Source organism: Melospiza georgiana, chromosome 2, assembly GCF_028018845.1.
Source record: "Melospiza georgiana isolate bMelGeo1 chromosome 2, bMelGeo1.pri, whole genome shotgun sequence".
NCBI classification, from domain to species: domain Eukaryota; kingdom Metazoa; phylum Chordata; class Aves; order Passeriformes; family Passerellidae; genus Melospiza; species Melospiza georgiana.
Genome location: NC_080431.1, coordinates 96,934,330 through 96,958,656, shown reverse-complemented (window position 1 = coordinate 96,958,656; position 24,327 = coordinate 96,934,330). Strand labels below are relative to the sequence as shown.

Sequence of the window (24,327 nt, the reverse complement as noted above, 5' to 3'; positions counted from 1 at the left end):
ATCAGGAAGAGCTGGGCCAGCCCCAGACCTGGGCAAATTCCAACTTCCGCAGGAACGCAGGACAGACTTGGCTGCCGAGGCAAGGAGGGAGATAACAGCTCTGGCAGGTGCTGGCCAGCCCCCCACACCTCTGTTCCACCCACCCAAGTGTTCCTGCCCATTTGCCCAATGCCTGTATTAGGGTGCAAATCCCATGGGAGCTGTCAGCCCTCCTGGAGTCACGTTCAGGGGCCAGGGTGCACAGCCAGCAGAATGGGACTGGTCATCAGGGGTCAGCCCTCCTGCCCCAGGGACATGTTGGAGGTGGGGGCTGCCCATCTGACAGAGGACTGTCCCTTCCTGGAATGCCCACAGCATGCCAGAATGGTATAGGAATACTCTCTCCTAGCCCTTCTGGTACCTGCAACGCCAGCCTGCATCACCAGCTGGCCTTCAGACCCATGTTCCCAGCTGGCATTGAGCCCCCAGGGGTGTAGGGGTTCCCAAAGCCTCTCTTCCCTCTCACGGGGTACACAGACCCTCGACAGTGCCAGCAGAGGGAGAGCCTCCCGCCAGGAAGCTGCTGGGCAGGACACAGAGCTGGGACCGGCTCAAAGCACAGCTGTGTCCCCCGGAACAGCCCAGCAGCAACTCCAGGAATGCTGTCCGTGGGTGTGAGCTCATGGTGGCGCTTCAAGGGGGTCAGCCCTTACCTGAGGTTTTGTTGTGCAGCAGGAACTCCATCTGCAGCCGCTGCCCGCTCCTCTCAGCCAGGGCCAGGGGCGTTGGGCACTGGGGGTCCCCGGTGTCACAGGTCACCGATGCCCCACAGAAGAGCAGAGCCTGCGTCTCTGCCAGGTCACTGGTGGTCACGGCCGCACACAGAGCCTGCAGCAGAGCCAGGAGGCCCGTGCTGAAGCTGATGGCTCCCACCGAGGAGGAGAAGCAGGAGGAAACCCCCGGCAAAAGGAGCCGGGAGAGTTCAGCGAGCAGCCGGACCCCCGGCCGCCTCCCAGCCGCCTCCCAGCCGCCTGGTCAGAACAAAGGAGGCTCAAACTGGGAGAAAAAGTTTGGAGCCGGCAGCGAATCCCTCCCTTAAGGAGCCGGGGTGAAGTCATACGGCAGCGGGGCGGGCCGGCCAAGGCAGAGTAGGAAAACAAACAAGCCCACATGCGAATTCCCTCGGCTGGCCGGGCCCCCCATGTACCCCCACCGCTTGTAAAAACACTGCAGAAGCCACGGCAGGGACAAAGCCATGGCAGAGCAGGAGGCGAAGGTCAGCAGCCAGAGTGCCAGGATGGCATTCCATGTGTCATATTCCTTGTGTGACCACTCTGGTCTGGCACCCTGCCAACAGCCAGCGCTGGGAATGAGTGCCACCAACGGTGATTAGGAGTGCTGGCCAGGTACTCCTGGGGAGGCATGTCACGCTGCCTCAACTGGGGTGTGCCCACAGCACCAGCTCCCCTAAGCCCCATCCAGCCCAGAGCTTGAACCCAATACAATTTCCATGCCAGGGAGAGGTAAACCCTGGCACTGCCTGGCTGTGGTAGGGAGATCCCATCTCGGACAAGGCTCTCCAGCCTGGACATGAAGCTGGTTACACCCCACGGCAGAGATGTTACCCTGTCCCCACAGTGGGCTCATCCTTCCTGGAGACCCCAGACTTGGGCTTGGGGTGCACAGTGAGGACACAGGGTGTGCAATGGGGGCTGGGGGGGATATAGACAGGGAGGTCAGTGGGCAGTCTGCTTGGACACAGACTTCACTCCCCAAAGAGCCTCAGGACCCCAGCTCAGGCAGAACCCCCGAGCGGGTGCCCATCCCTGGGGGCCACTGACCCTGTCAAGCTCCTCCTGGTTGCCGAAGAGTGGGTGGTAGTGACGGTACTTGCCCTCCCGGTATTTGGCGATGAGGAAGCGCCTCCTCTCCTGGCTGCCGCTGGTGGGGCTGATGGCCTCACTGGGAGGCACATTTGCAGCCCAAAACTGGTTGGCCATTATGTTGCCAAACCGCTGGAAGAGCTGTGGAAACAATGACAAGGAGACGGCAATACGACCACACTGCTGGGGCCTGTGGAGGCTTTGCTGGGGGCAGGGTGCTGCCCGGAGACACAGTGGGGTACAGGAAGAGCATGAGTGGTGTAGGGGAGTGGGCAGCGGGGTGGGCAGGGTGCAGGTGCACCCACCCACCCACTGTAGGCATGCAGCATCTGACAGCCCCCACAGCCGCCAGCTCCCCTTCCTGCCCTGGAAAAACACATCTGGAAAGCAGCACCCAGCGGTGGGAGGCGGGGTGGTGCTCGGTACCCATGAGGACAGATTCAAAGCGCTTTTGGTGGCCCCTTGCCATCCCGCTACCCGCAGCTGAGCAATGCCAATGGGAGATTTATCAGGAGATGCACATCTCCTCAATAGCCACGGGGCTCTGCCAGCAGCCCGCAGCTCTCAGGGCTGGAACGGGTGCATGCGAGAGGGGAGAAGGGGCGGTGCGAGCCGCAGCCCTGGGGATGCCGGGGTGGTTTCGGGCAGGGTTCCCAGAGAGGGGAGGGGAAGGGGAGCAGCCGCAGGAGCAGCTGGAAGCGTTTGGGAGCTCGGGGAGCAGGCAGTGCTGGAGGCGGGGGCTGCGCGGGTGGGACGCCGAGCAGGAATGCAGGATCTGAGCGGGATGGATGGGAAGAACGGAGCCAGCCAGGCTCTGCCGGCGGGAAATGGCTGCCAGGTTAGGTCTTGAAACCAATCCCAGCTGCGCCCGCCCACCCATTCCCGGCCCTGGCTGCGCCGGCACATTCCTCTGCGCCGGCGGCCATAGCGCTTCAAGGGAGTGCTCTGCCCCCGGGCCTACTCCCGCCCCACAGCCACCGTCCCACAGCCACGGCCCCACGGACAAAGAGACACCGTCTGTCTGTCTGTCTGTCTGTCTGTCTGTCTGTCTGTCTGTCTGTCTGTCTGTGGCACACAAGTGCCGCTTGTCCCTAGCGGCGTGCTGAACTGGTGGCCAGGGGTCCACAGGGCCAGAATGAAAGGCTGCTGGGGTTCCTCTCCCTAGCCAAGCAACACCATGGTGTCTCCCCAAGGGCCTAGAATCAGCCTGGAAGAGCCCTGCCGTGCCCCAGCACCCCCCAGCCCACAGCTCCATAATGCAGAGGGAACGGCATGTTGCCCCCCCAAAAAGGCTTTTTGGGACTGTGCCACTACCTCGATCAGCTCCTCAGTCCACACCTTCCTGTCCATCTTCAAGCTGCGGACTTTGGTGATGCCAGGGCCCAATCCTCGGTGTTCCCCTGCCAGTGAGATGAGCCATTAGGGACCCATTTTGGGGTGGGAAAGGTCTGGGGGTCCCCAGGGATCCCCATGTGTGCCCCTCTGGATATGGGTACCTGCACATCTCTTGCAGATGACAACGCAGAGGTTGATGGAGGCCCAGTCAGGTTTGTGGGAGCCGCAGTCGGCACAGAAGCGGTTGGACTCCACCGCCCAGATCCTCTCGGCCACCTCCGAGTTGGAGAGTGCCTCAGTGATGGACTGCTGCATGGCCTCCACCCACTCCTCCTTCTCCTGCTCCGAGTCAGCAGAGAAGCTGCCAGGAGGGATGGGGGTGAGATATACCATGGCTCGGGGTGGGCAGCACCCTCATCACCCCCTCCCCACCCTGGCCTCACCTGAAGATCCTGTATGGTGTGGTGAGGTCAAAGCTCCGGCGATCCACCTCCTTGACGTTCCCAACATTCATCTCAATGTAGGTGATGCCAATCCCCAGCCGATAGTCCTGGTGGGGAGTGTGGGCAAGGGATGAGGGGGGGGATGGATGATGGGATCCAGTGCCTGGGAGCTGGGGTAACTCTGTCCCTTCATTGCCTGGGTGTACCTAGGGCACCAGGGACTCTGGAAGCAGCTACAGTGGGTGTCATGCTCTTGGGAGATCCCAAGGCTCAGAGCCAGCAGAGAGGAAGGGCTCAGAGGGCAGCACCCTGTGGCTTCTGTGCTGTCCCTATTTGAGGGATGGTGGCAGGCCTGGGTGCCCTGCCTCACTGCTGCTGTGCTCAGGCTGGCAGTGCAAAGGGAAGGGGCATCAGGGTTCCCCATAGTGCCACAGCCCTCCCAGCAACCCACCTCTGCATTCTTGTAAAGGAACACTTTGTCCCCAGCCACCACCACAAAGAGCTTGTGCTTAAAGCCCCGCAGCTCCAGGAAGCCACTCTTATCAGCTGGCTCAGTGGCACTGTCAGTGGCTAAGGACATCGATGTCCTCACTGCAGCTTTGCCCTTCCGCTCCTCCGCAATCTGCTGCAGGGTCCGGATCCACTCATTGCGGTCTGCTGTGGGGCCAAAGGAGAGACGGGTCAGGATCAGCCTGAGCCCAGGAGCCATCCCTTGGGCTGGGAAGGGAGAGGAGCTGGGGAACAGGGACCCCTGTCACTGTCACTCACCATCATTCTCAGCCCGGAACACGAAGTTGCGGTTATTGGTGACAACCTCAAATTTCTGGTCCCCAACACTGGAGACGCGGGAGATGGAGGAGACGGGGATGAGCCGCTTGGAGTAGGTATCCTGGGTCAGGGAGTGGGAGACACGCTCATGTCTGCTCATGTCCGGGGCTGTTAGTGCCCCAGGCTCCCAATGCTCCAGCTCCAGTGTCCAGGAGGCTCTGAGCCTCATCCCCAGCACCCAGCCATGGCTGCTCCCTGGGACACTGACCCTTGGTACAGCCATGTCTCTGAGCCGGGATGCTCAGAGGGAGGTGGCCCTGCTGGGGCAGTTCCTCTGCCACCTTCTCATCCAAACCCCGAGATCCATCTTCTCCACCCACCTTTTCACTGTCGAAATAGCGGAGGTAGTCAGGGTCAAGCTTCACCCAGCGCCTCTGATAGATGTAGGACCTGGGAGGGGACGGGAGGGACCCATTGGAGGGGATGCCCTTGAACTCAGGATGATTCTGCTTGCGTGTTCACGCCCCAATTGCCAAAAGCCTGGGGCCACCTCAGCATTGATCCTGCCCTGTGTCCCCAGCCCTCAATGTTCCCAACCCCCCCAATCATACGCCGTGTCCCCAGCCCTCCATTCTGCCTTGTGTCCCCAACCCTTGGTCTGGTGCTATATCCCCAGTCCTCTACCCTGCACAGGTATAAGAGGCCTGTCCTGGCCAGCCCTTGAAGTCCCCAGCCCTCGATCCTGCGCCCTCATGTTGCTGTTTTGTATAGCAATGGGGACTTCTTGCTTTCCTCCAGGCACCAATTAAAACATGGAGCTGAGAACAAGGGCTGCCCCTAACAGCTAGGCAGGATTCATTCCAGGAGACATTCCAGGAGGGGTCAGTGGCACCAGAGCAGAGGGAGAAGCCATGCATCTCTGTCAGGATGGGGATACAGATGAGAGGCAGGTCCCTCTGGGGGCTGAAGACAGCCCACCAGAGACCCCTTTGCCCCCCCAGCTGAAAATGCAGACCAACCATGCCCCATAGGAAAAGGCAGAACATTCCTCAGCCCATAGCTTTAGCATTAGGGCTGCAGGAGTAGCCAAGCCCTTTCCAACACAGCTCCTGCAAGCCTGCCTCTACCAGCATTGAACATCCAGGTCCCCCCATGCTGGTGGCAGCAGGGACACAGTTGCTCAAGGGCTTGTTTACTCAGGAAAGGTTTGCTGGAGCAGGGGTTTCCCAGGGACCTTCCAGCTGCTCTCACTTCCCCAGCAGCACGGCTGCTCTGTTGCAAACAGCTGAGCTTCCTCCTCCTCCGTGGAACTGCTGCCTCGGGGCTTACTTGGAGCCCAGATTAAGAAGCTCCAGTCACATCTCCTGCATGATTGTTGCCTCTCAGCTAGTGCAGGGGCTCTTTGAGTGGGCTGGCTGCCTGCGCACACTGTGCTGGCTGTGCTCACTGGGTTCACTAGACTCCCTGGGGGATCACTGGCTCCCCATGACTCCCTGGCTCGCTCACCCTGGAGCACACAGACACAAGCCCAGCACTTCCCCTGTTTTACTGCTGCACCACTCTGACTATCCACCACGAGCCCAGGATTTGGGGCTGCTATCCCATGGGATAGGGGCTATGACCACCTCCTCCTGCAGCAAACCCAGCAATCCCAAATGCACGGCTCAGCCCACACACCCCACCTCATCCCTGACAGCTTTTCCTGTGGTCACCAGCTATTCCAGGGCTCCCCCAGCTCTTTTCCCAGTGATGCAGGGTCTGAGAGGAAGGCCAAGCCGCAGCCTCCCCTTCTCAGCAAAGTCAGTACAACAACTGCTGAGAGAAGGCTCTGTCACAAAAAATGAGTGTTTCTAGCCTAAATCACAGGTTTGAAGGGAGTGGAAGGAACCCCTAGCAATGGATTTTCACCAAAGCAAAAGTACACCCCCATGAGCAGGAATGTCAGGTGAGAAAAGGAGGGGACAATTACACTTCTATGTCACACAGGGACCCCCAGTACATCACTCACCCCTGTGGTGGGTTCTTGTCCAGCCACCCTTCTCTGATGGTGGGTGACAGCAGGCTGGTGGCACTGGTGTCCTCCATGCTGTCACTGAGCGTGCCGGGGCTGCTGCCAGGGAAGGTGTCGGGCACAGGCAGATGCAGGCTGGGCTCCCTGTCACTCCAGCTGCTGCCACCACTGGGGATGAGGAGCCGAGGGAGGGGGTTAAGAGCTGGCAGGTCCCGGGAGGGGCTGAGGTTCCCCGGCATGCTTCAGCCTCCCTGTGACCTTCCCTGAGGCGCAGGCAATGCAGGCCAGCTGGATGCAAGCAGGGACACTGGGGACAGTCCCCTTGGTGGAGTCCCAGCGTGTCCCAGGGACAGCCCGGGCCTGAATCCCAGCTCTGGGAGGGGGGACAGGGGCACCCCCAAGAATGCAGCCCCAACCCAGTGATGCTCAGAGCTGCTCTCTGCTCACACACACTCACACGTGCTCCCACGCACAGGTCCTGTGTGTGCCCATCTGCGGGCACGCTGTGGAGCTGTGCATGCCCAAAAGCCCTGACCTGCACACTCACCTGCCCTGCCATGCACAGGAGCTCTGTGGCTGTGCTCACACCCCCCACACAAACAAAAACACCCCCTGGGACACACACAGAGTGTCACCAGCATCACACACATGTGCCCTGCACACAGCACGGCAGCCAAGCTCGTACCTGGCAGGGGATGCACTGGGCTGGTCCTCACCAAACTCATCTTCACTGAAGAGGCTGTTGAAGCGCACAGAGCGTGGTCGCCCCATCCTCAGCTCAGTGTCCTCCTGCAGAGACACACATGGGTGACAGCTGGGTGTGGGGGTACTCACAGGGGTCCCAGGACAAGGGAAGAGACGAGAATCTTGACTCCATGTTTCAGAAGGCTGATTTATTATTTTATGATATTTATTAAAAGAAAATGATATATTAAAACTATACTAAAATAATAGAAGAAAGGATTTCATCAGAAGAATAGAAGAAAGGATTTCATCAGAAGGCTAGCAAGGAATAGAAAGGAATGGAATGATAATAAAATCTTGTGACTGACCAGAGACTGACCAACTGGACTGTGATTGGCCATTAATTAAAAACAACCACATGAGACCAATCACAGATGCACCTGTTGCATTCCACAGCAGCAGGTAATCATTGTTTACATTTCATTTCTGAGGCCTCTCAGCTTCTCAGAAGAAAAAATCCTAGCAAAAGGAGTTTTCTAAAATATGTCCATGACACCTGGGGTCTCCTTGGTGCCACCACTGCACCGTGAGGGTGCAGGCTGGATGGAAGGAGAGGGGACACAATGCCATGTCACCAGCCCACCCCCAGCTCAGTGGGCACCCACAGTGCCAGGGTGCCCAGGAAGAGGCATGCTGAGGCTCACAGAGAGAGGAAAGTGTAGCCAAGTGAGGAGCTGAACACTGGGATTTGGGATGCAAAGTCATTTATAGCAGCTAAAAATGTCAGAGCTTCATGAGAAATCTGGCATTGCGTCCTTGGCCCTGGTGTTTCCAAGCCAAGGTAGATGGGGCTTCAGATGTTCAGGGAGCTCTGCAAATTCTGGGACTCCTCAAATCCATCCGTTCCCACCCCAGAGAGTGAGGGAGGCAGATAGAAATTCACAATCTAGGGATTATATTCAAGATGCAGTGCTGGAGATGTCTACTAGCACACACTCTGTGTGGTGTGCTGCACAGCTGGAGGTGCTCCCCAGAGACCCCAGAGGAACCAGTGAGTGCTTCCTGGGGACACGTGGGTGACACCTGCTGGGTGCTCCCCAGGGACCCTCGAGTCCCAGCACCACTGAAAGACCTGATAGAAACTTCCCAAGGACATTGAAGAGCCGAGTTCCAGCCCCCCTGAGAGACACAGTGGGTACTCCCTGGAGACCTGTGGAAGACCCAGTGGGTGCTCAGTGAGGCAGAACCCCTCTCTAGCCACTGCCAACATGCTCCTGCAGCCCTAACCAGTATCTCTGGATCATGCCAAGGCTGGTACCTGTACTTAGGGCCAGTCACCCTGCTAGCTCCTGCCCACCTCCAGCCCCATGGTGGGACCAACCTTGGCCATCTCCCCCGTCGGTCTGGCTAATTCCTCCTCCCACGCCGAGTCCTCGTAGTCTGAATCATCTGATAAAGGAGAGGGAAGATACTGGGAATCAGCTGGGGTGGAGCAAGGGGTCCCAGTTCCCCCTGCTAGCCTGGAGCCTGTGGGGAGGATGATGCAGACATGGCTGGCTTCCCTTTGCTTTGCCCTTGGCAAATAACAACCTCATTCTTGTGACAACAAAGGTTTTATCAAGGAGTTTGGGGAAGAGCTGGAAAGGGCAAAGTCCCGCTAGTGGCACCTCCCAGCACTGTCATGACACTCCTGGCCTCGCCAGAAGGGGACTTGGTGACACCAGCCCCAGCACCATGGCTCCATCCAGGCTCTCCTGTCTCTGCTGGGGGTTCCCAGGGGATTTTTCCACAGCTGCTTTGCCAGGGTGGATTCCCCTCCCTCCTCTCCCATTCCTTATCAGCTCCTGAGCTTGTGCACTGTGGAAATGAGATCCCGGAGGATGATGGGAGTGAGAGATGGTTCCTCCTCCCCCAGCACTCACATCAGCAGGAGTCCTGGTCAGGATTGTAACCCCACAGGGAACAAATGGTCCCAGACAGCCTGGCCCTGGCAGACACCCACTCCCAAATCCCACTGAGAATCTGGATCAGATTCCTCCCAAAACCACAACCCAGATGATGGTGTTTGGGCCTTGGCAGCAGGTGAGGATGCTCTCAGGCTTCAGGGGGCTGAGGGGTGCAGGTAGGTGCTCACCTTGGCACCACAGAAACCCCCTACAAACTCTGCATCCCAAACCCATCAGGGTGGGAGCAGCTTTCCTCCCTGCACCCCCAACAAACAGATAAGCTCTGTCCTGATAACCTGTCCACGGCTTCTCCCAGCTTCTGAAACACATCCCAGATCCCAGTTAAGCCAGTGCTGCTTCCTGCAGGGCTGCTGGCCTTGAGAGGCACCCAGCACCCCACACAACTCAGCCCTTCCCCTTCCTTGCAGCAGAGCTGTTCCAGCTGAAGTACAGTCCAGCCAGGGCTGCACCCTGAGACCAAACTTTCACCTCTCCATGGGGGTCCCCAGCTCAGCACTGCTCACTGCAGTTGGCTGAGCCCCAGGGACACCCTGAGGGAGATCCAAAGGCATCCTGGGATTCCAGAATCAGGGACATCTGCATTTCACCTCCCAATAGGTTCACTTTTCCTCTGTGAGTGAGTGTGGGTGCTGGAAGCACCCACAGAAACCTATGCTCTGCCCTAGGAGAGGCTGCACCCAAACCCCCAGTCCACATCTCCCATCCCCTGAAACTACCAACCCAGGTCTTACACCCCTTCCCTGAAGTCCTCACACACCCTAAATCCCCCAGCCCAGGCCTTGCACCCCTGACTCTCCCAGCCCAGAAGACAAGAAAGGGGATAGAGAAGAAAGAGACCACAGCAAGGACAGAGGAACAAACTGCCAAGAAGGAAGGCACAGCACCCACGGGATGGATGCTGATGGATTGGCAGCCAGCTATCCCAAGGCAGGATTTGTGACAGGGGGAGAGTGAAGAGGCCCCCTGGTACTCACCAAACTCTGGCACGAAGGGAAGGCTGGCCTTGGAGGGCAGTGCCGGTGGCGTCGGTGCCGGTGGCGTCGGTGCTGGCGCCTTGCAGCGGGGCGGGGGCAGCGGGGAGCACAGGGTGGCACTGGCTGCTCTCTCAGTGATGGGCACCTCCTCCTTCACAGGGATGCTGTGGGGGAGAGGAGCAAGCACTGCCTTGTGCCAGCTCCTGCCTCGCTTCCCAACCCTGATACACCTGCAGGGGGGTCACAGAGAACCCCCAAAAGGGACCAAACCCCAGCAGACCCAGACCCACAAAGCAATCCCTAAGACCCCGGGGTAAAGCCTTGCCTATGCTTGGGTTATATGACTACTTTTGTAGCCTGGAAATGTTTTCCTGGCATCCAGCCTCACTCCCCTGTGTGTGCTTCACAGCCCAGGATCCTTATCTGACTCTGGGACACCTCAAGCCACCCACAGCCTTGAAGCCACATCCCAGAGCAGGTTGTTTTCTTTCCTCCAGTCTAAACAATGGCAGAGTTGCTTCCTTAGCTGTTTTGCAAGTGGCTGCAGGGTTCCTTGAGTAGGATGGGGGTCCTGGGAGTCCTAGGGGTGCTCTGTGCCACCAGCTTCCTTATGGTGGAGTGGACACTGGAGATCCAGGGTGGCTGCTACAGCAGCAAGAAATTCTGGAAATGGAGCTTTTCCTGGCTCAGTGACGAATGCCCCAGCCCCAAAGCCATGACCAGTGGGGAGAGGGACCATGGGGGACTGTCCTCCTCTGCACAGAGCCCGAGCAGCTGAGCTCAGCCACTCCTACCTCCTATTCCTTGCTTCCTGCCTTCCTGAGACTGAAAAGTGACAGGCAATCAATAGAAACCTCTGGGGTAATGGTGTTTTCAAGGGCAGGAAATTAAGAAGTTTCTCTAGGGTATAAAAATACAAGGTACCTTTGAAGCATCCCTGAATGCAGGGAGAGGGCAGAGGCAGTGGGCAGAATTCCACCCCAAGCCCCAGGGAGGTGAGCCCCAGGGGAGCTGCATGCTGGCACCATCTCCATCCTTGCCCCAGCTACCTCCCACTGCACCACAAAAAGGAACAGCTGGTTAGACTGGGTATTGGGAAGAAGTTCTCCCCTCTGAGGGCAGTGACGCCCTGGCACAGGTTGCCCAGAGAAGCTGTGACTGCCCCATCCTGCAAATGTTCCAGTCCAGGTGGGATGGGGCTTGGAGCAACCTGGTCTAGTGGGAGGTGTCCCTGCCCTTGGCAAGGGGGGTGGAACTAAACGAGCTTTAAGGTCCCATCCAATCCAAACCATTCTGTGATGCCATGATTCCATGGCCAAGGATGCCATCAGCACACCATGGTTTCTGGGGATGTGCCTCCCAGCACCATGGCTTGTGCACAAGAGCTTTCCCTTAGCTTGGGGTGAGCTGCAGAAGAAGCTTCTCCCTGGCTGGAGCAGGAAGCAGGGAAGGATGGGAGTGCTGGCTCTCCCTGGGTCAGCCTGACCTCATTTCTCAGCAGCCATTTCCATGGGAACCAGCCACAACCATCCATACATTAGGGAATGCTGGCAGGGAAGGAGGGGAGCACGGGCAGGGGAGCAGCACTGCTCCCAACACCACCAGGCAGGAGCTGCCAGAGCACCCAGGTGTGCAGAGACCCAGAGACACAGAGGTGACAGTGCACAAGCCACAGAGCCTCCAGCACAAGCCTGGCTGGGCTCTGCATCCGTGCAGCCACGCAGGATGGTGTTTGTCCCCTGGGGTGAGGGTGGGGGGCTGCAACACAAGCCCCATGGCCAGCAGTGAGATGACAAGCCTCAGGCTCAGAAGGGCTCTGGCTCAGCCCCAGTCCTGTGCAGCCCCAGCCCCACCATCCCAGGGACCAGCAGGATGGGCACTCCCAGAGCTCAGGCACAAATAACACCCCAGTTTTCCAAAACAGCCTCTCCACTGCTCTGCCTGCCCCACCTGTCACCATCTGCTGCTGTGGCATCGCTGGGTTTCATGTCCCCCCATGGCTCCCTGGGGCAGCGTGGGTGCCCTGTCACCCCCTATGCCCTATCACCCCCTGCACTTCTCAGACCCCTCTGCAGCCATGCCCAAAGGATGCCAGTCCTGCTCCAGGCAGGGTCTGCCTGGTGCCACCTCTGCCATCAGACAAGTGGCAAACCAGTGCCTTATTTGCTGTCCCTTATCTGAGCAGCACCTTAAAGCTACCCTTTATCTATTTACCCCTTATCTACCCTTTTATACCCTTTATCTAGGGGGGCAGAGAGGGCTGCTCTCCCACAGCCACCACCACAAAGCCAAAGCTCTGCCCAGGCCACAACCCCTGCCCAGCTCACCCAGACCTCCAAAATGAGTCTTCTGTCATCACTTCCTTGGACATCACTTTGTACAACCCCCTCTCCCCACCAGCTGCTCAGGGGGCTGCTCTAATCCCTAGATCACTTCCTGGGCATGGAGAGGGTGTGCCCCCCCTCAGTGACAGCCTCATCCCACAATCAGGATGCAGACATGCTCATGGGATCTTCTGTGGGGTGTCTAGGTCTGAGCCATCAGTGGCCAAAACTGGGGGGCTCACAGCCCCGCTGCTGGCACTGGGAGGGTGGCACGAAGTGCAGAAGTGGTGAGAGAGCTCCCAGTGTTGGACACAGCTGCTGCCATCAACCCGTGGCAGGTGGTATCTCACACATCCCACACCCAGCAGGGCTGGGACGATCCTGTCACCTCCTAGCACAGAAATGCTTGGGGTGGCCCCGGGTTTGGCGGGGTGGTGAGAACTCAGAGTTGAACATGGCCTGGAGGAAACCACAATATGGCTCTGCAAGCAGCTAGGAGGAAGCACCAGGGACCACGGCAGCAAGCCGGAAGTGAGGGGAGATGGGTGGATGGTGTCACCCCAGAAATGCCCAGGTCACTTGCTCTGCTCCCAGGCTGTTCGCATACACAGGGCTGCTCCAGCTCTTCCTCAGCCCTCACTCTCAGAGATCCCTCCCTGTGAGAACCTCCACCTCCACATGGTGGGGTCTCATTCCCACTCAGAGACAGGGGCAGACCAATGCAGCTGCCTCACAGCTGATGGCAAAGAGCCCCAGTCGCAGCCTGGATGCAGTGAGCATCACCCTGATGTGGGCATCAGCTCAGCATGGGCAAGGAACATCCAAACATGAGCAGCCATCAGCCCCAACATGGGCAAGCATCCCCCACTGTGGTTGGTCCTTGGGCAGCCCAGCAGTATCCCCCCAACCCCCCCATTTCATGTTCACTGGCTGCAGGCACCCCAGGGGGCAGGAGGTGGGTTTGGGGCCAACAGCAGCACCCCAGGGCTGTGGGGCTCCCTCAGACCCAGCACAGGGCACTGTGGCCAGTCACCCATCACTGCAGGGAGCCCCAGTGTGGATTGCTTCCCAAGCTCCCAGCAGAGGCTGCCCCACACACAGAGCTGGGACCCAAAACCCACCACAGGGTGACTCATACCCTCACCCTGCTGAATGCACCCCTTGTCCGTGCCAGCTGTCCTGCCCCACAGCACCTCCTCCAGCCAGGGCATGGCCAGGCACCAGCACGGGCCAAAGAGCCACAGAACTATGGAATGGTTTGGTTGGGGAAAGACTTTAAAGCTTTTCTCATGCCATGGGCAGAGACACCTACAACCCCAGGTTACTCCAAGCCCCATCCAACCCAGCTCTGAACACTTCCAGGGGTGGGGCAGCCCCAACTTCTCTGGGCAGCCTGTGCCAGGGCCTCACCACCCTCAGAGAGAAGAATTTCTTAGGAAATCACAGCTCTTTATTTTTAAAATGTTCTCAAAACAAGAACCCACCTACAGCCAATACATTCCAGGTCATACAAAAAAAGTGACTTTTGAAATCAGAGTTTTGGGGTTTGGCTGGTTAGTTCTGAATCCCCAATATATCCACATAATAGACATATAACATACATAGGGGTGCACAGATAAACTCCTGGATATATTCACTACAGCATCAAGACCTATGTGAGAAATATATATATACACACACACACACCCATACATATTTTCTTTTGTTGCTACCAAGCACCCACACATACCTTGAGGTATTTCTATGTTATGAGTGCATGATGGCACACCAGGTGCCGGGGTCCTGTGGCCACCCAGCTGTCCCACAGTGGCATAGTCCCCGGGGCTCTGCCACAGTGTCCCCAGAGTCCCCCAAGCCACGGGAGCACCCTTGTGTCGGGGGGTGCTGCTCAGCCACCGCCTGGCCCATCCCATCCCGAGTCTCACAATGCAGCTCCCAAGGGACCCTTATGCACCCCCAGATCCCGCGGGGCGGCTCCGGGGGGGAATCCCGGTCCCCAGTGCGCAGCCCGGGGGGTGCCGTGCCAGGATGGGCAGCGCCTGTCCCGCGGCAGGATGCCCTGAAGTCCCCGGGCAGCAGGAACCGGCAGTGCCCGTGGCTCACAGGCCAGGGCAGGAAACAGCGGCACGGCGAGAGGCGCACCCGGTAGCGCCGGCAGCGCTCGATCCCGTCCCCAGAACCCTCCGCCCCGGGCCCGCCGGCCGCCCCTGCGCGGCACGCCCGGCACCGCGCCCGCCGTGCCCCCCTACCTGGGCAGGTGACAGCGACCGCGGCGGGACCGAGCGGCACCGCGGGCAGGGCCGGGGGAGGCCGGCGGGGAGCGCAGCTTCTCACCCCGGCACTTCCTGCGGGCTAAAAACAGCAAAACTTCCTGAGCTGGCCGAAGCAGAGGCATGGCTAACACCAATTCCTCAGAATGGCCAGAAAGAGCCCGCGGCACGGCCAGCACCAGAACGCTGGCACAGCTGGCATTCAACACCCAGCATGGATGGCACTAAATCACGGCACAGCTGGCACCAAAGCAGCATGGCAAGAACCAGAACACTGGCATAGCTGGCATCCAACACCCAGCACGGATGGCACCAAACCCATGGCACAGCTGGCACCAAACCAGCATGGCAAGTACCAAACCGATGGCACAACTGGCATCCAATACCCGGCATAGATGGCACCAAACTCACGGCACAGCTGGCACCAAACCAGCATGGCAAGTACCAAACCAATGGCACACCCAGCACCAAACCAGCATGGCAAGAACCAGAACGCTGGCACAGCTGGCATCCAACATCCAGCATGGACAGCACAGGCAGAGGGATCACCTCCACCCACCTTACCACAAAAAGCCCATTGGGACACAGGGATGGGAAGCTGGAGGGAAAACCCAGTCCTCCCATTCTCATCCTGACTGCACACATCCAACACCATCAGTCCAGCTGGATGGTCCCATCCAGCACCTTCAGTCAGGACAAACCCAGCCTCACTCCCAGGACCCCCCTGAGGGGACCACCTAGACCCCCCAGCTCCAGGAGTATATCCCTTAGAGTCTGTGGGTCCTGGGGAGGTTGCAGGGAAGGACTCCTGGGGCATGGGGGCCACACCAGCCTGGTGACATTCCCTCACCTCATTCTGGGAGGGTGCTGGTACCCAGGAGCTTGTCTGCCCCCTCCAAACTGCATTCCCAGTCCTCATCCCCACATCTGCTTGTGCTCTGCAGGATTTGGGAGTGCACTGGGTGGTTGGGACATCAGAGGGGGGGCTGCAAGTGCTGCTGTCCCAAAATTCCAGCCTGCTCCCGTGTCACCTGGCCACAGCAGCTGGCAGCAGCTTGCCCCATGCTCCCTGTGCGTGGCAGTTCACTGCCTGGCACCCACTGGTGTCCAGAGTTCCTCAGGCTTCAGCACTGCCTACACTGCAGGTGGGGGGAAGGCAGGGCTCTGCATTGTTGTGGGATGGCACCCAGCCCATGCCAGGCTGGGGTGACCTGGCTGACTGGGATGAGCAGGGCGGATACACCCAGCTAGAGCTAAAATGAATATTTCAGCACCCCCCACCCCAGTGCTGGTAGGGAAATGTGCCGTGCCCTGGGGCAGGGCTACCCCAGGGGTTGTGCAGGGGTTGGGGGAAGGGTCAGTACCCCCATGGGATGTACTGGGGCTGGGGATACCCCCATGGGATGTACTGGGGTTGGGGGAAGGGTTAGTACCCCCATGGGATGTACTGGGGCTGGGGATACCCCCAGGACATGTTCTAAGGTCTGGGGAGCGCATAGGCAAGCCATATTGTGACCCCAAGGGTCCCACCCACATCCCAGCAGCCCCCCACACAGACTCGGCCACCTTGGGGCCGTGTCCCTGCCCCCCCCTTACCTCCTGTGGGACACAGCCCTGGGGGGCAGCACGGGGGGGCGCTCAGGCACTGGGGGGCCCTTCAGGCTCTGGCACTTGGTTTCCACTTGGTGTCTCTTGGCCGGCAGTGGGGGTCTGGCCCTGCTGTCGGCGGGGGGCTTGTCCCCAAAGGCTGCTGGAGAGGGGTCCTCCAGGGCTGGGAGATGGCTGCAGGATGCAAGGGGGGGTTCGGGGCTGTCCCCCGATAGCGATGGCGAGAATTTGAGGGGCGGGCGGCAGCCCACCCTCGGTGGGATGGGTGGGGGCAGCTGGGGGAAGCCTGCCCCCCTCTCCGGCTCCAGCGGTGGGGTCCCAGCGGGCACCGGCGGGCACCGGGGCTCCGGCGGCTCCGGCGCTGCCGCAGCGCTCGGGCGGAAGATGTGGCGCTTCATGGGGACAGGTCTGGTGCCAGGGGGCTGCTGAGTCCCTGCGGGCGGCGGCGCCTCGGCGAAAGCTTTCTGCAAGCCCAGGAGGATACGGCGGCGGTGGCCGGGCAGCAGCACCCCAAGGCGGGTGAGCCCCTCGTCCGTCAGAGCCCGGCAGTCCCACACCGACCACAGCCCGCTTTGCTGGAAGCTCTCCACATACTGGTCGAGATGGACGGCAGACAGCCAGGCAGACACCGGCAGGGATCCCTCCTCCTCCATGGCAGGGGGCTGGCCACGGAAACCTGCACCACTCAGTGCATCTTGTGCTGCCAGCAAGGCTCAGGATGACATCAGGACCTGGGAATGGAGACAACAGGTGAAGCCTGGAGTCCCAAAACACACACCAGGTGAAGCTTGGAGTCCCAAAACCAATATTCCCAGCCTCCAACCATGCTGTGCCCCCAGGATCACCCACTCCTGAACTGGGGGGCTGCAGGGGTGTGGAAATGCTGGTGCGTCCCACTTTAGCCATTGAAACATAGAGGTCATCCCTTTACAGATGAAGGCACCATGGGGCCCCAGCTTGGTCCCAGGGGTGACATTTGGGCTGTGGGACAGAGCAGTAGGGGATTATCCACATTGTGGATAATCAGGGAATATGCCTGAATATGCATGATTCAAGGGCAGGGGAGCTGTTGGCTGCGTCTCAGGGCTGACACCCTCGAGGATGCAGCTCCTCTGGTTCACAGCAGCAAGCCAGGACAGGGTGACATGGACAGTTGGATCCAGAAGGCTGTCCCTTCTCCCAGACTGTCCCTATCACAGCCCGTGGCAGGGTGCTGTCACTGGAGCCCCCAACCCAAACCACACCAAACCCCTCCTCACAGACCATATGCCCACTATGGCATTGCTCCCAGCTCCAGAGCCCTGTCTGTCCTTGGCATTGCTCCCAGCTCCAAAGCCCTGTCTGTCCCTGGCATTGCTCTGGCATGGCATCACACCCTGGAGTGCTGGCAGAGCACCTTGGTGCTCACACCTAGCAGAGTGCCCTTGTGGCATCCAGAGCTTGGCACATGGGGCTCATTTGTTGTCCCAGCTCCTGCAGCAGAACACCCATCCCACACCATAGCTGTTGGCAGGGCAAATCCATGTTATCCCCCAAGCAGCAGATGGGATGCCCTGCCCTTCCCACCCACCAGCATCACGGCCTCAGCAGGCTCCAGGCAGGAGGCAGATCCTGTCACGCCGGCACACACAGCGCTGCTCGTGACCCCGGCACCATCTTATTTTGTGTTTGCTGGAGGTTTCTCTAGACCTGCTAAGAAGGAGCCAGAGGATTTCCTGGAGCTGTAAATAGGCCAGTCCGATCTGCTGTCAGAGTCACATTTGCTGTGACTCAGGCAGGCCCCCCTCAGCAGCACTTGCGGTTTCGGTGCAAAGTGCACAGCTGAGCAGAGCTCGCTCTCAAGCCAGCACAAACTGGACACTGCCGGGGTCCCTGCAGCCAGTGAGCCCTGCACCTGGAGACACCAGCATCCCAGTGGTGCTGCTGGGATGTGGCCACAGTGCCACTTCCCTGGCACTTCCTGGCACAGTTTGGCTTTGCTTCAGGCTCCAAGGATCAAGTGTCCAAGGAAGGAGCAACAGCGCTGGCTGATCCCTGTGGCTCCTTGCTGGCAGCACCAGAGAAATCAGCAGCACCCAGGACCTTCCCAGCACCCAAAAATCCCTGATTCAGAATAAAATCCCTGGTCCCAGCACCACAAAAATCCCTGATTCAGAATAAAATTCTCTCTTCCACCTCCACACCTAGAAAGCCCTCATCTATTACTGAAAATGTGATGGTGCTGGGTGACATTGCTGTCACCACATCCCAGTGACACCAGCACAGGCAGGCTCCACCCCAGCTGGGCACTGGCTGTGGAGGAGCAGAGGGAAACACAGTGACAGCAGGATGGGGCTCCCACAAATGCCCCCTGTCCTGGCTAGAGCCAAGGAATCGCCACCAGTGTCACCCACTGACACCAGTGCCAGCATCCCCAGCTGTGCCAGGACACGGATGCAGTGGTGGGACAGAGCTGGCAGGAAGGGACAGCTGCACCAGCACTCACCACTGGCGCTGTCCCAGCACTATCTGGGGGGGCTGAGGGCCCTCCTTGCTGCTCACCAGGGACAGGGATGGGGACACAACGCCAGTGAGGGAAGTCCCCGGTGTGCCAGGCTGGCAGCTCCCGTTGCTGTCGGGCCCTTTGCCCTCACCAAGTAAATAATTCATCAGGCCTCTGCTAGGTTCCCTCCTCCAATCATTAATCATTTAACCTCTGTGCTAAACAAGATGAGGATATTCCAGAAGCAAAACCAAGACAGGGAGATGCTGTGACCCAGCTGGCTGCTGGGGTTTGGGGGGTGACCCTGGCTGTGGCCCCTGCCCAGCACAAATCCTCCCAGTGCTGACCCACTGCATTCCTCCCTGGGATTAGGCAACACCACAGGGGCTGTTTTGTAAGAGACTTAAAGGCTGGACAAATGGTGTGAGGAGGGAATGGCAAGGGCTGCCAGCACCCTGGCACTGTGGCTGGTGCTCTGGGGGGATAAGTTAGGATGCCAAAATACCCCTCAGCCCCATCCCAAACCCACAGAGCCCTCACTCTCACAGTGCTGGGGATGAAGGATCTGGGGGTGCCTGGTGCTGGTTCCCTTTTTCTGGACCAAGGGGCTCAGCAAGCCCCTCTCTCCCCAAATTTGGGTGTTGGCTGCTTTTCTGGAGGCTTCTGCAGCTACCCCAGCCCACCAGATGCCCTCAGCTCAAGAGAGCATTTGGGATTCACCTCTTCCCCCAGCAGAGCTGAGCATGCTGGCCCCAGAGAGTAGCCCCCCGTGATGCAGGGGTGTGCCCACCCTTCTCCCACTGCATCCCACCACTCTCTCAGGGCCATGGGCTTCCCAGCTCTCAGGTAGGGCACTAATGAGGGCTGGGCTTGCTTGCTTAAGGAGCTGTGCATGCCATGGAAGCTATGGGCTCTGACTGAAGTGACAGGCGAGCACGCTTCCTTCACTGGCTCCAGCTTCCCCTGGGTAATCACTGTTACCCCTAACAACGTGCCAGGAATCCAGCAGTGTGACCAGGGCCATCAGGATGTCACTGACAGCTGCACTCAGCACCCAGGCACCAGGTAATGAAGTGGTGGCCATCCCACAGCTCCTCCCTGCCACAGAATAGTGGCCATGAGCCAGGAAAATCCAGCACAGGAGCCCTGCTGGGTGTTTGACACCCACTTGGTTATCTAGTTCCCACTGCAATTCCTCCTCCAGTGCAGGCAAACCCTGCTGCACCCCATGTTCCCCTTGCCCAGCTCTGTGGGAAATCAAGGAAAGCTCATTACCAGCACAGGTCCCTGGGCTCAGCAGCAGCAGCAGCAGCAGCAGGAGGTGGCCAGCCTGCCCGTGGTCCAGCTGGAGCACTGGAGGTTTGCCCAGGGGTCTCTGCCGGCCCTGGCACTTCCTCAAACGCCACCTCAGCAATGGGAACTTTCCGGAAAGCCGAGCAGAGCTCTGAGCTAGGATGTGGTGCAAGAGCCCAGCAGAGCTGTGAGGCCTCAGTGTGGTGAGGCACTGACCACAGCTGCCATGAGAAGGCTGGATCTGAGGTGCTGTGAGCCCTGGGTGACAGAAGGACAGGGCAGGGCTTTCAGCAGGAGAGGAAGGAAGAGCCAGGCAGGGTGATCTCTGGGAAGTGAGAGCTCAGCACTGCTGCAGCAGGAACCAGGTACCAAGGACAGGGCGTTGTGGGGCTGCAGGACAAGCTGAGCTCTGGCCACTGGGCAGAAAGGGACAAGCAGGCAGGTGGCTGCCATGTCCCAACACCCCAGGACCCCTGTGGATTCCCTGAGAGGACAGTAAGCTGTAACCCACCAGAGTAAAGCCGAGTGGCAGAAGGACCTGTGGGAACAGGGTTGGCCACCAGTGGGAAGGGGCTTCTTCAGCCACCACTGGGCAACCAGGCTCACACCACAGCAATTTTTACCCTTTCCTGCCTAAATTAAGGAGAGATCCTCAGCACTAAAGCCACAGCCAGCCAGAATGAGGCCAATGTCACCAGTGTCCCTGCTGGATCCAGGGGGTGAATGTGATGTCCCCAACAGACCTCCCAGGACCACTGCAGATTCCCCACCCAGCTGGGAATCGAAAGCACCACATCCTCACCCCGAAACCGCCCAAGCAGGATCCTCAGCAAGCAGTGATTACCCCACACTCCACAGACCCCTTCCCACCCAAACCCTCCACACCCCACCTCAGTGGGTGCCCACCTGCTCAGCAGCACCCAAGGTATTTCCTGGGAAGGTGAGGCTTTTCCATTTTCAAGATCTTCTCAGCCAAAGAAATTGCAAATGATATTCAAACCCCCCAGGCGCTGTTCAGGGATCAAGTTCAGGCTTGTGAATCACAATCCAGAGGTGGAATTGCCTCTCTGGAGCCTCCTCCCTCTGCCATGTGTTGCCAGGTGGTTCATGTGAAGAAGCCAGAGGGCTCACACACACATACACACCAGGGTGTGCCCAGACAGGGGAGCTGCTTCAAGCCAGCTCTGTGTGCATAGAGGGTGGGAGGTGGGCAGTGATGAGGTGGGTGAGGAGTTAGGAACAAGGGGGCAGGAAAACTGAGGGTCCCTCATTTCCCCAGGGTCCCACCTGCATTCCCCTTCCTCCATGGAAGCAAAACCTGGGAGGGTGAAATATGTCCCAGGCTGTGGCACCAACAAACAGATGAGTTTGCATCAGCAAACAGCATTCCCTTCCAAGGTGTTGCTGCCTGCCTCAAAAATCTAGCCAGAAAAGGGGCAAATACAGCCAGAAATTAGCAAATCCAGTAAAAAAACGTGGTAAATCTGACCAGAAATGAGGAAATCCAGCCAGAAAAGGGGTAAATACATCTGGCAATGCTGTCACTACCCACTGAGTTCCACTGGAATGCTCTCAGCTCCTGACACACTTTATGGAAGCTGCCAGCAAACTAGGTCAGGAAGCCAAACCCCACGTGCACAGCCACCCCAGAGGAGCCCCAGTGTCCCAGGGTCTGGCGATGCTGAGGGGGGGCTGTGCCAACAGCCTGGCTGCAGAGGATGAGTCCCTGTCCCTGATGGGTCCCTGGGAAGCAGGGCACCTCCTTCCTCCATGAGAAATCAGCCCCATTACCAGCACTACAAACATGCAGGTCCCTCTTTCACTTTCTCGTAAGTGGGAAGTGAAAGTGTCGTGGGAAGGGGTGACCCCTCCAGCTGTGGATGGGGTGCACCCTTTTCCAGCCCTGACGCTCTCCAGCCTCTGCTTCATGCTCATTGGGGTGCACAGGCCCTGTCCCCCACAGCAGGGTCACACCATACTGGGGCCATCCCCTGGATCCCCCTGGCCACCACAGGACTGCAGATAAGCCAAGGCAGGGGATGCTGCAGCAGAGACAGAAGCACAGGGACTGCCAAACACATGCACCCACCCCCCCTTTGTGAAAGACTTTCTACACAGCCAGGCTTTCCCTCATCTGTAGATTTGGGGGACCCATCTGCAAAGTGTCCCCAAGCATCAAACCCCCCACAGCCAGAGTCCTGCCACAGGAGCTGCATCACTCCCTGCCTCCCACGAGACACCCCTAAAATCTCCAGGGCTCACCTTGTTCTGAGGCTAAGTTCTGACAGCAAACACATCCTCAATATTGCTCTAAATATCTCTATCCCTGATGTCCTGGCTGTGGCCCATAATAACACATCCCCAGTAGCTGCTGGAGCACCCCCAGAAAGGCACTATAAGCTCTTGGAGGAGTTTTCCTTGCTGCCTTTCTCCCAGCACCCCAGAATAGCCACCCAGCCCTAGCACTCAGCCCTGTGCCTCCAAAAATTGGCTTTTGGGGCTGAACCCACAAATTAAAATTGCTGTCCCTGCAGTGGTGCTGGACCTAGAAACCCCCCGTGCAGGTGCAGCCCCTGGGCACCCCAAACCCCAACCTGATGGCCCCAGCAGTGTGAAGGTGTCCCGTGGAACCAGCTTGCCATTACTGCAGGACAAAGCAACCACCATCCCAGTTCCAGCTGCACAGCACTGGCAAAGCTCCAGGCTTCACCAGACAGACTGGAAAACAGTGAGGAAGAGGAGGAGGAAAGGAAGGGAAGCCCACTACCAGCATCCCTTGGCATCTGGGTGGTGGTTAGTGTGGCACAGGCATTGCTGGCAGCAGCTGACGCTGGTTTTTGGCTATGAACAGGGACATGCCAGATCCCCAGCAGAAAACAAATCTGCCAGCTGGGCCCTCGGGGTCCCCTTGTCCCAGCTTCACCCCTGGCACGGGCAGCACAACCACCCAGTGTCTCCCAACATGTCACTCACCCTAACCCGGCAACAGGAATGGGGGCTATCAGCAATGCCAGGGCTCCCTGGAGACTGGGGCTGAGCTGGGGTCTGCTCAGGGGAGCTGGGATATGCTGGAAGTGAACTGGGAAGGCTAGGGTTAAACTGGGGTTAAGCTGAGATGTGCCGGTATTGAGCTGGGAAGTGTTGGGGTGAATTGGAATATACTGGGGAGGAGCTGGGACGTGCTGGGGAATACTGGGATTAAACTGGGATGAACTGGCCTTGAGCTGGGATGCGCTAAGGTGAACTGGGGTGTGCTGAGATTTAGTGGGGGTGCGCTGGGAATGAGTTGGGGTCTGCTTGGGGCAGCTGGGGGGCACATGGCCAGTAGCGGGGTTCAACTGGAGCATGCTGGGGTTGAGGTCGGGTGTGCTGGGGGTGAGCTGGAGTCTGCCGGGAGTGAGCTGGAGTTTCCTGAGGGGCAGCTGGAGCATACTGGAATTGAACCAGGGTTGAGCTGGGATGTGCTGGGATTGCGGTGGAGGGGTCTGGGGGTGAACTGGAGCCTACTGTGATCGAGGTAAGGTGTGCTGAGAGCCAGCTGGGGCGTACTGGAATGTGGCTGGGGAGTACCGGGGCTGAGCTGGGGTACACCGGGGCCATCTGCAGCACGAGTACCCCGGTCGGGGGGGTTGGGGGGGCACACCACTGCTGCACTGAGCCGGGGAACAATCCATACTCCCCCCACCGCCCCAGCAGCTCCCAGTATCCCCGGTGCCCCCCTGTGTGCCCACAGAAACACGTGGAAAGAAACACAACCGCCCCCAGGAGAGAAACGGCGCTGAGAAGGCAGAGTGTCCCCCCTCCCATGTCCCCAGTCCCCGCCCGAGCCGGGGGTGCCCCCGCAGCCCCCCGGAGCACCCGGTACCTCTGTCCGGTGGCAGCGGCGGCTCCCAGAGGATGCCGGGGCGCTTCCCGGGGCGGGGGCACTCCGGGCCCCCCTTGCCAGGCCCGGGCTTGTTCCCGCACGGAGCTTTGGCTGCCTCATGGAAACAGGATTCAAGGGGAAAGCTGCCAGGACTTTCCCCAAAAAAATAATGAACGGGTTGCGCGTGGGGTTCTTGCCTCCCCGCACAATTCCCAAGGTCTTAGTGGGGGGTAAGAAGGAGAGTGGGAGGGCCGGGGGACACAGAGGGGACGTGGGGTGTCCATGGCCAGCCCTCACGGCTGCCCAGCCTGGGACAATGGTCCTTTCATCCGGCGCTCAGGGACCGGGACACGCTGGCTGCCGGCTCCGGGGGTGGCAGCCCCCCCTGCTCGGCCCCTCGCCCACGCGAGGCCAGGGCAGGAGGGGCCAGATCAGCCCCAC

The 24,327-nt window shown here is 59.2% G+C and overlaps 1 protein-coding gene across 6 annotated transcripts in view; it reads right to left on the bottom strand.

Annotated features, from left to right (window-relative positions):
- Positions 1 to 24,327, bottom strand: part of ARAP1 (ArfGAP with RhoGAP domain, ankyrin repeat and PH domain 1) — a 36,967-nt gene that overhangs the window by 11,217 nt on the left and 1,423 nt on the right. For 4 of the 6 annotated variants that reach the window (XM_058045766.1, XM_058045768.1, XM_058045767.1 and 1 more), the window contains exons 2-14: positions 16,235 to 16,977; positions 10,045 to 10,208; positions 8,485 to 8,552; positions 7,105 to 7,208; positions 6,417 to 6,587; positions 4,789 to 4,858; positions 4,409 to 4,529; positions 4,092 to 4,297; positions 3,641 to 3,747; positions 3,359 to 3,558; positions 3,177 to 3,262; positions 1,821 to 2,003; positions 693 to 867 (exon numbers count right to left, since the gene is read on the bottom strand). In XM_058045766.1, the coding sequence (XP_057901749.1) occupies positions 693 to 867; positions 1,821 to 2,003; positions 3,177 to 3,262; positions 3,359 to 3,558; positions 3,641 to 3,747; positions 4,092 to 4,297; positions 4,409 to 4,529; positions 4,789 to 4,858; positions 6,417 to 6,587; positions 7,105 to 7,208; positions 8,485 to 8,552; positions 10,045 to 10,208; positions 16,235 to 16,899 (2,320 nt within the window). In that variant the 5' untranslated portion in view covers positions 16,900 to 16,977. Of the gene's footprint in view, positions 1 to 692; positions 868 to 1,820; positions 2,004 to 3,176; positions 3,263 to 3,358; positions 3,559 to 3,640; positions 3,748 to 4,091; positions 4,298 to 4,408; positions 4,530 to 4,788; positions 4,859 to 6,416; positions 6,588 to 7,104; positions 7,209 to 8,484; positions 8,553 to 10,044; positions 10,209 to 14,617; positions 14,667 to 16,234; positions 16,978 to 23,886; positions 24,105 to 24,327 lie in introns of those variants that run through there. The other 2 variants (XM_058045765.1, XM_058045769.1) reach the window with 2 other exon arrangements.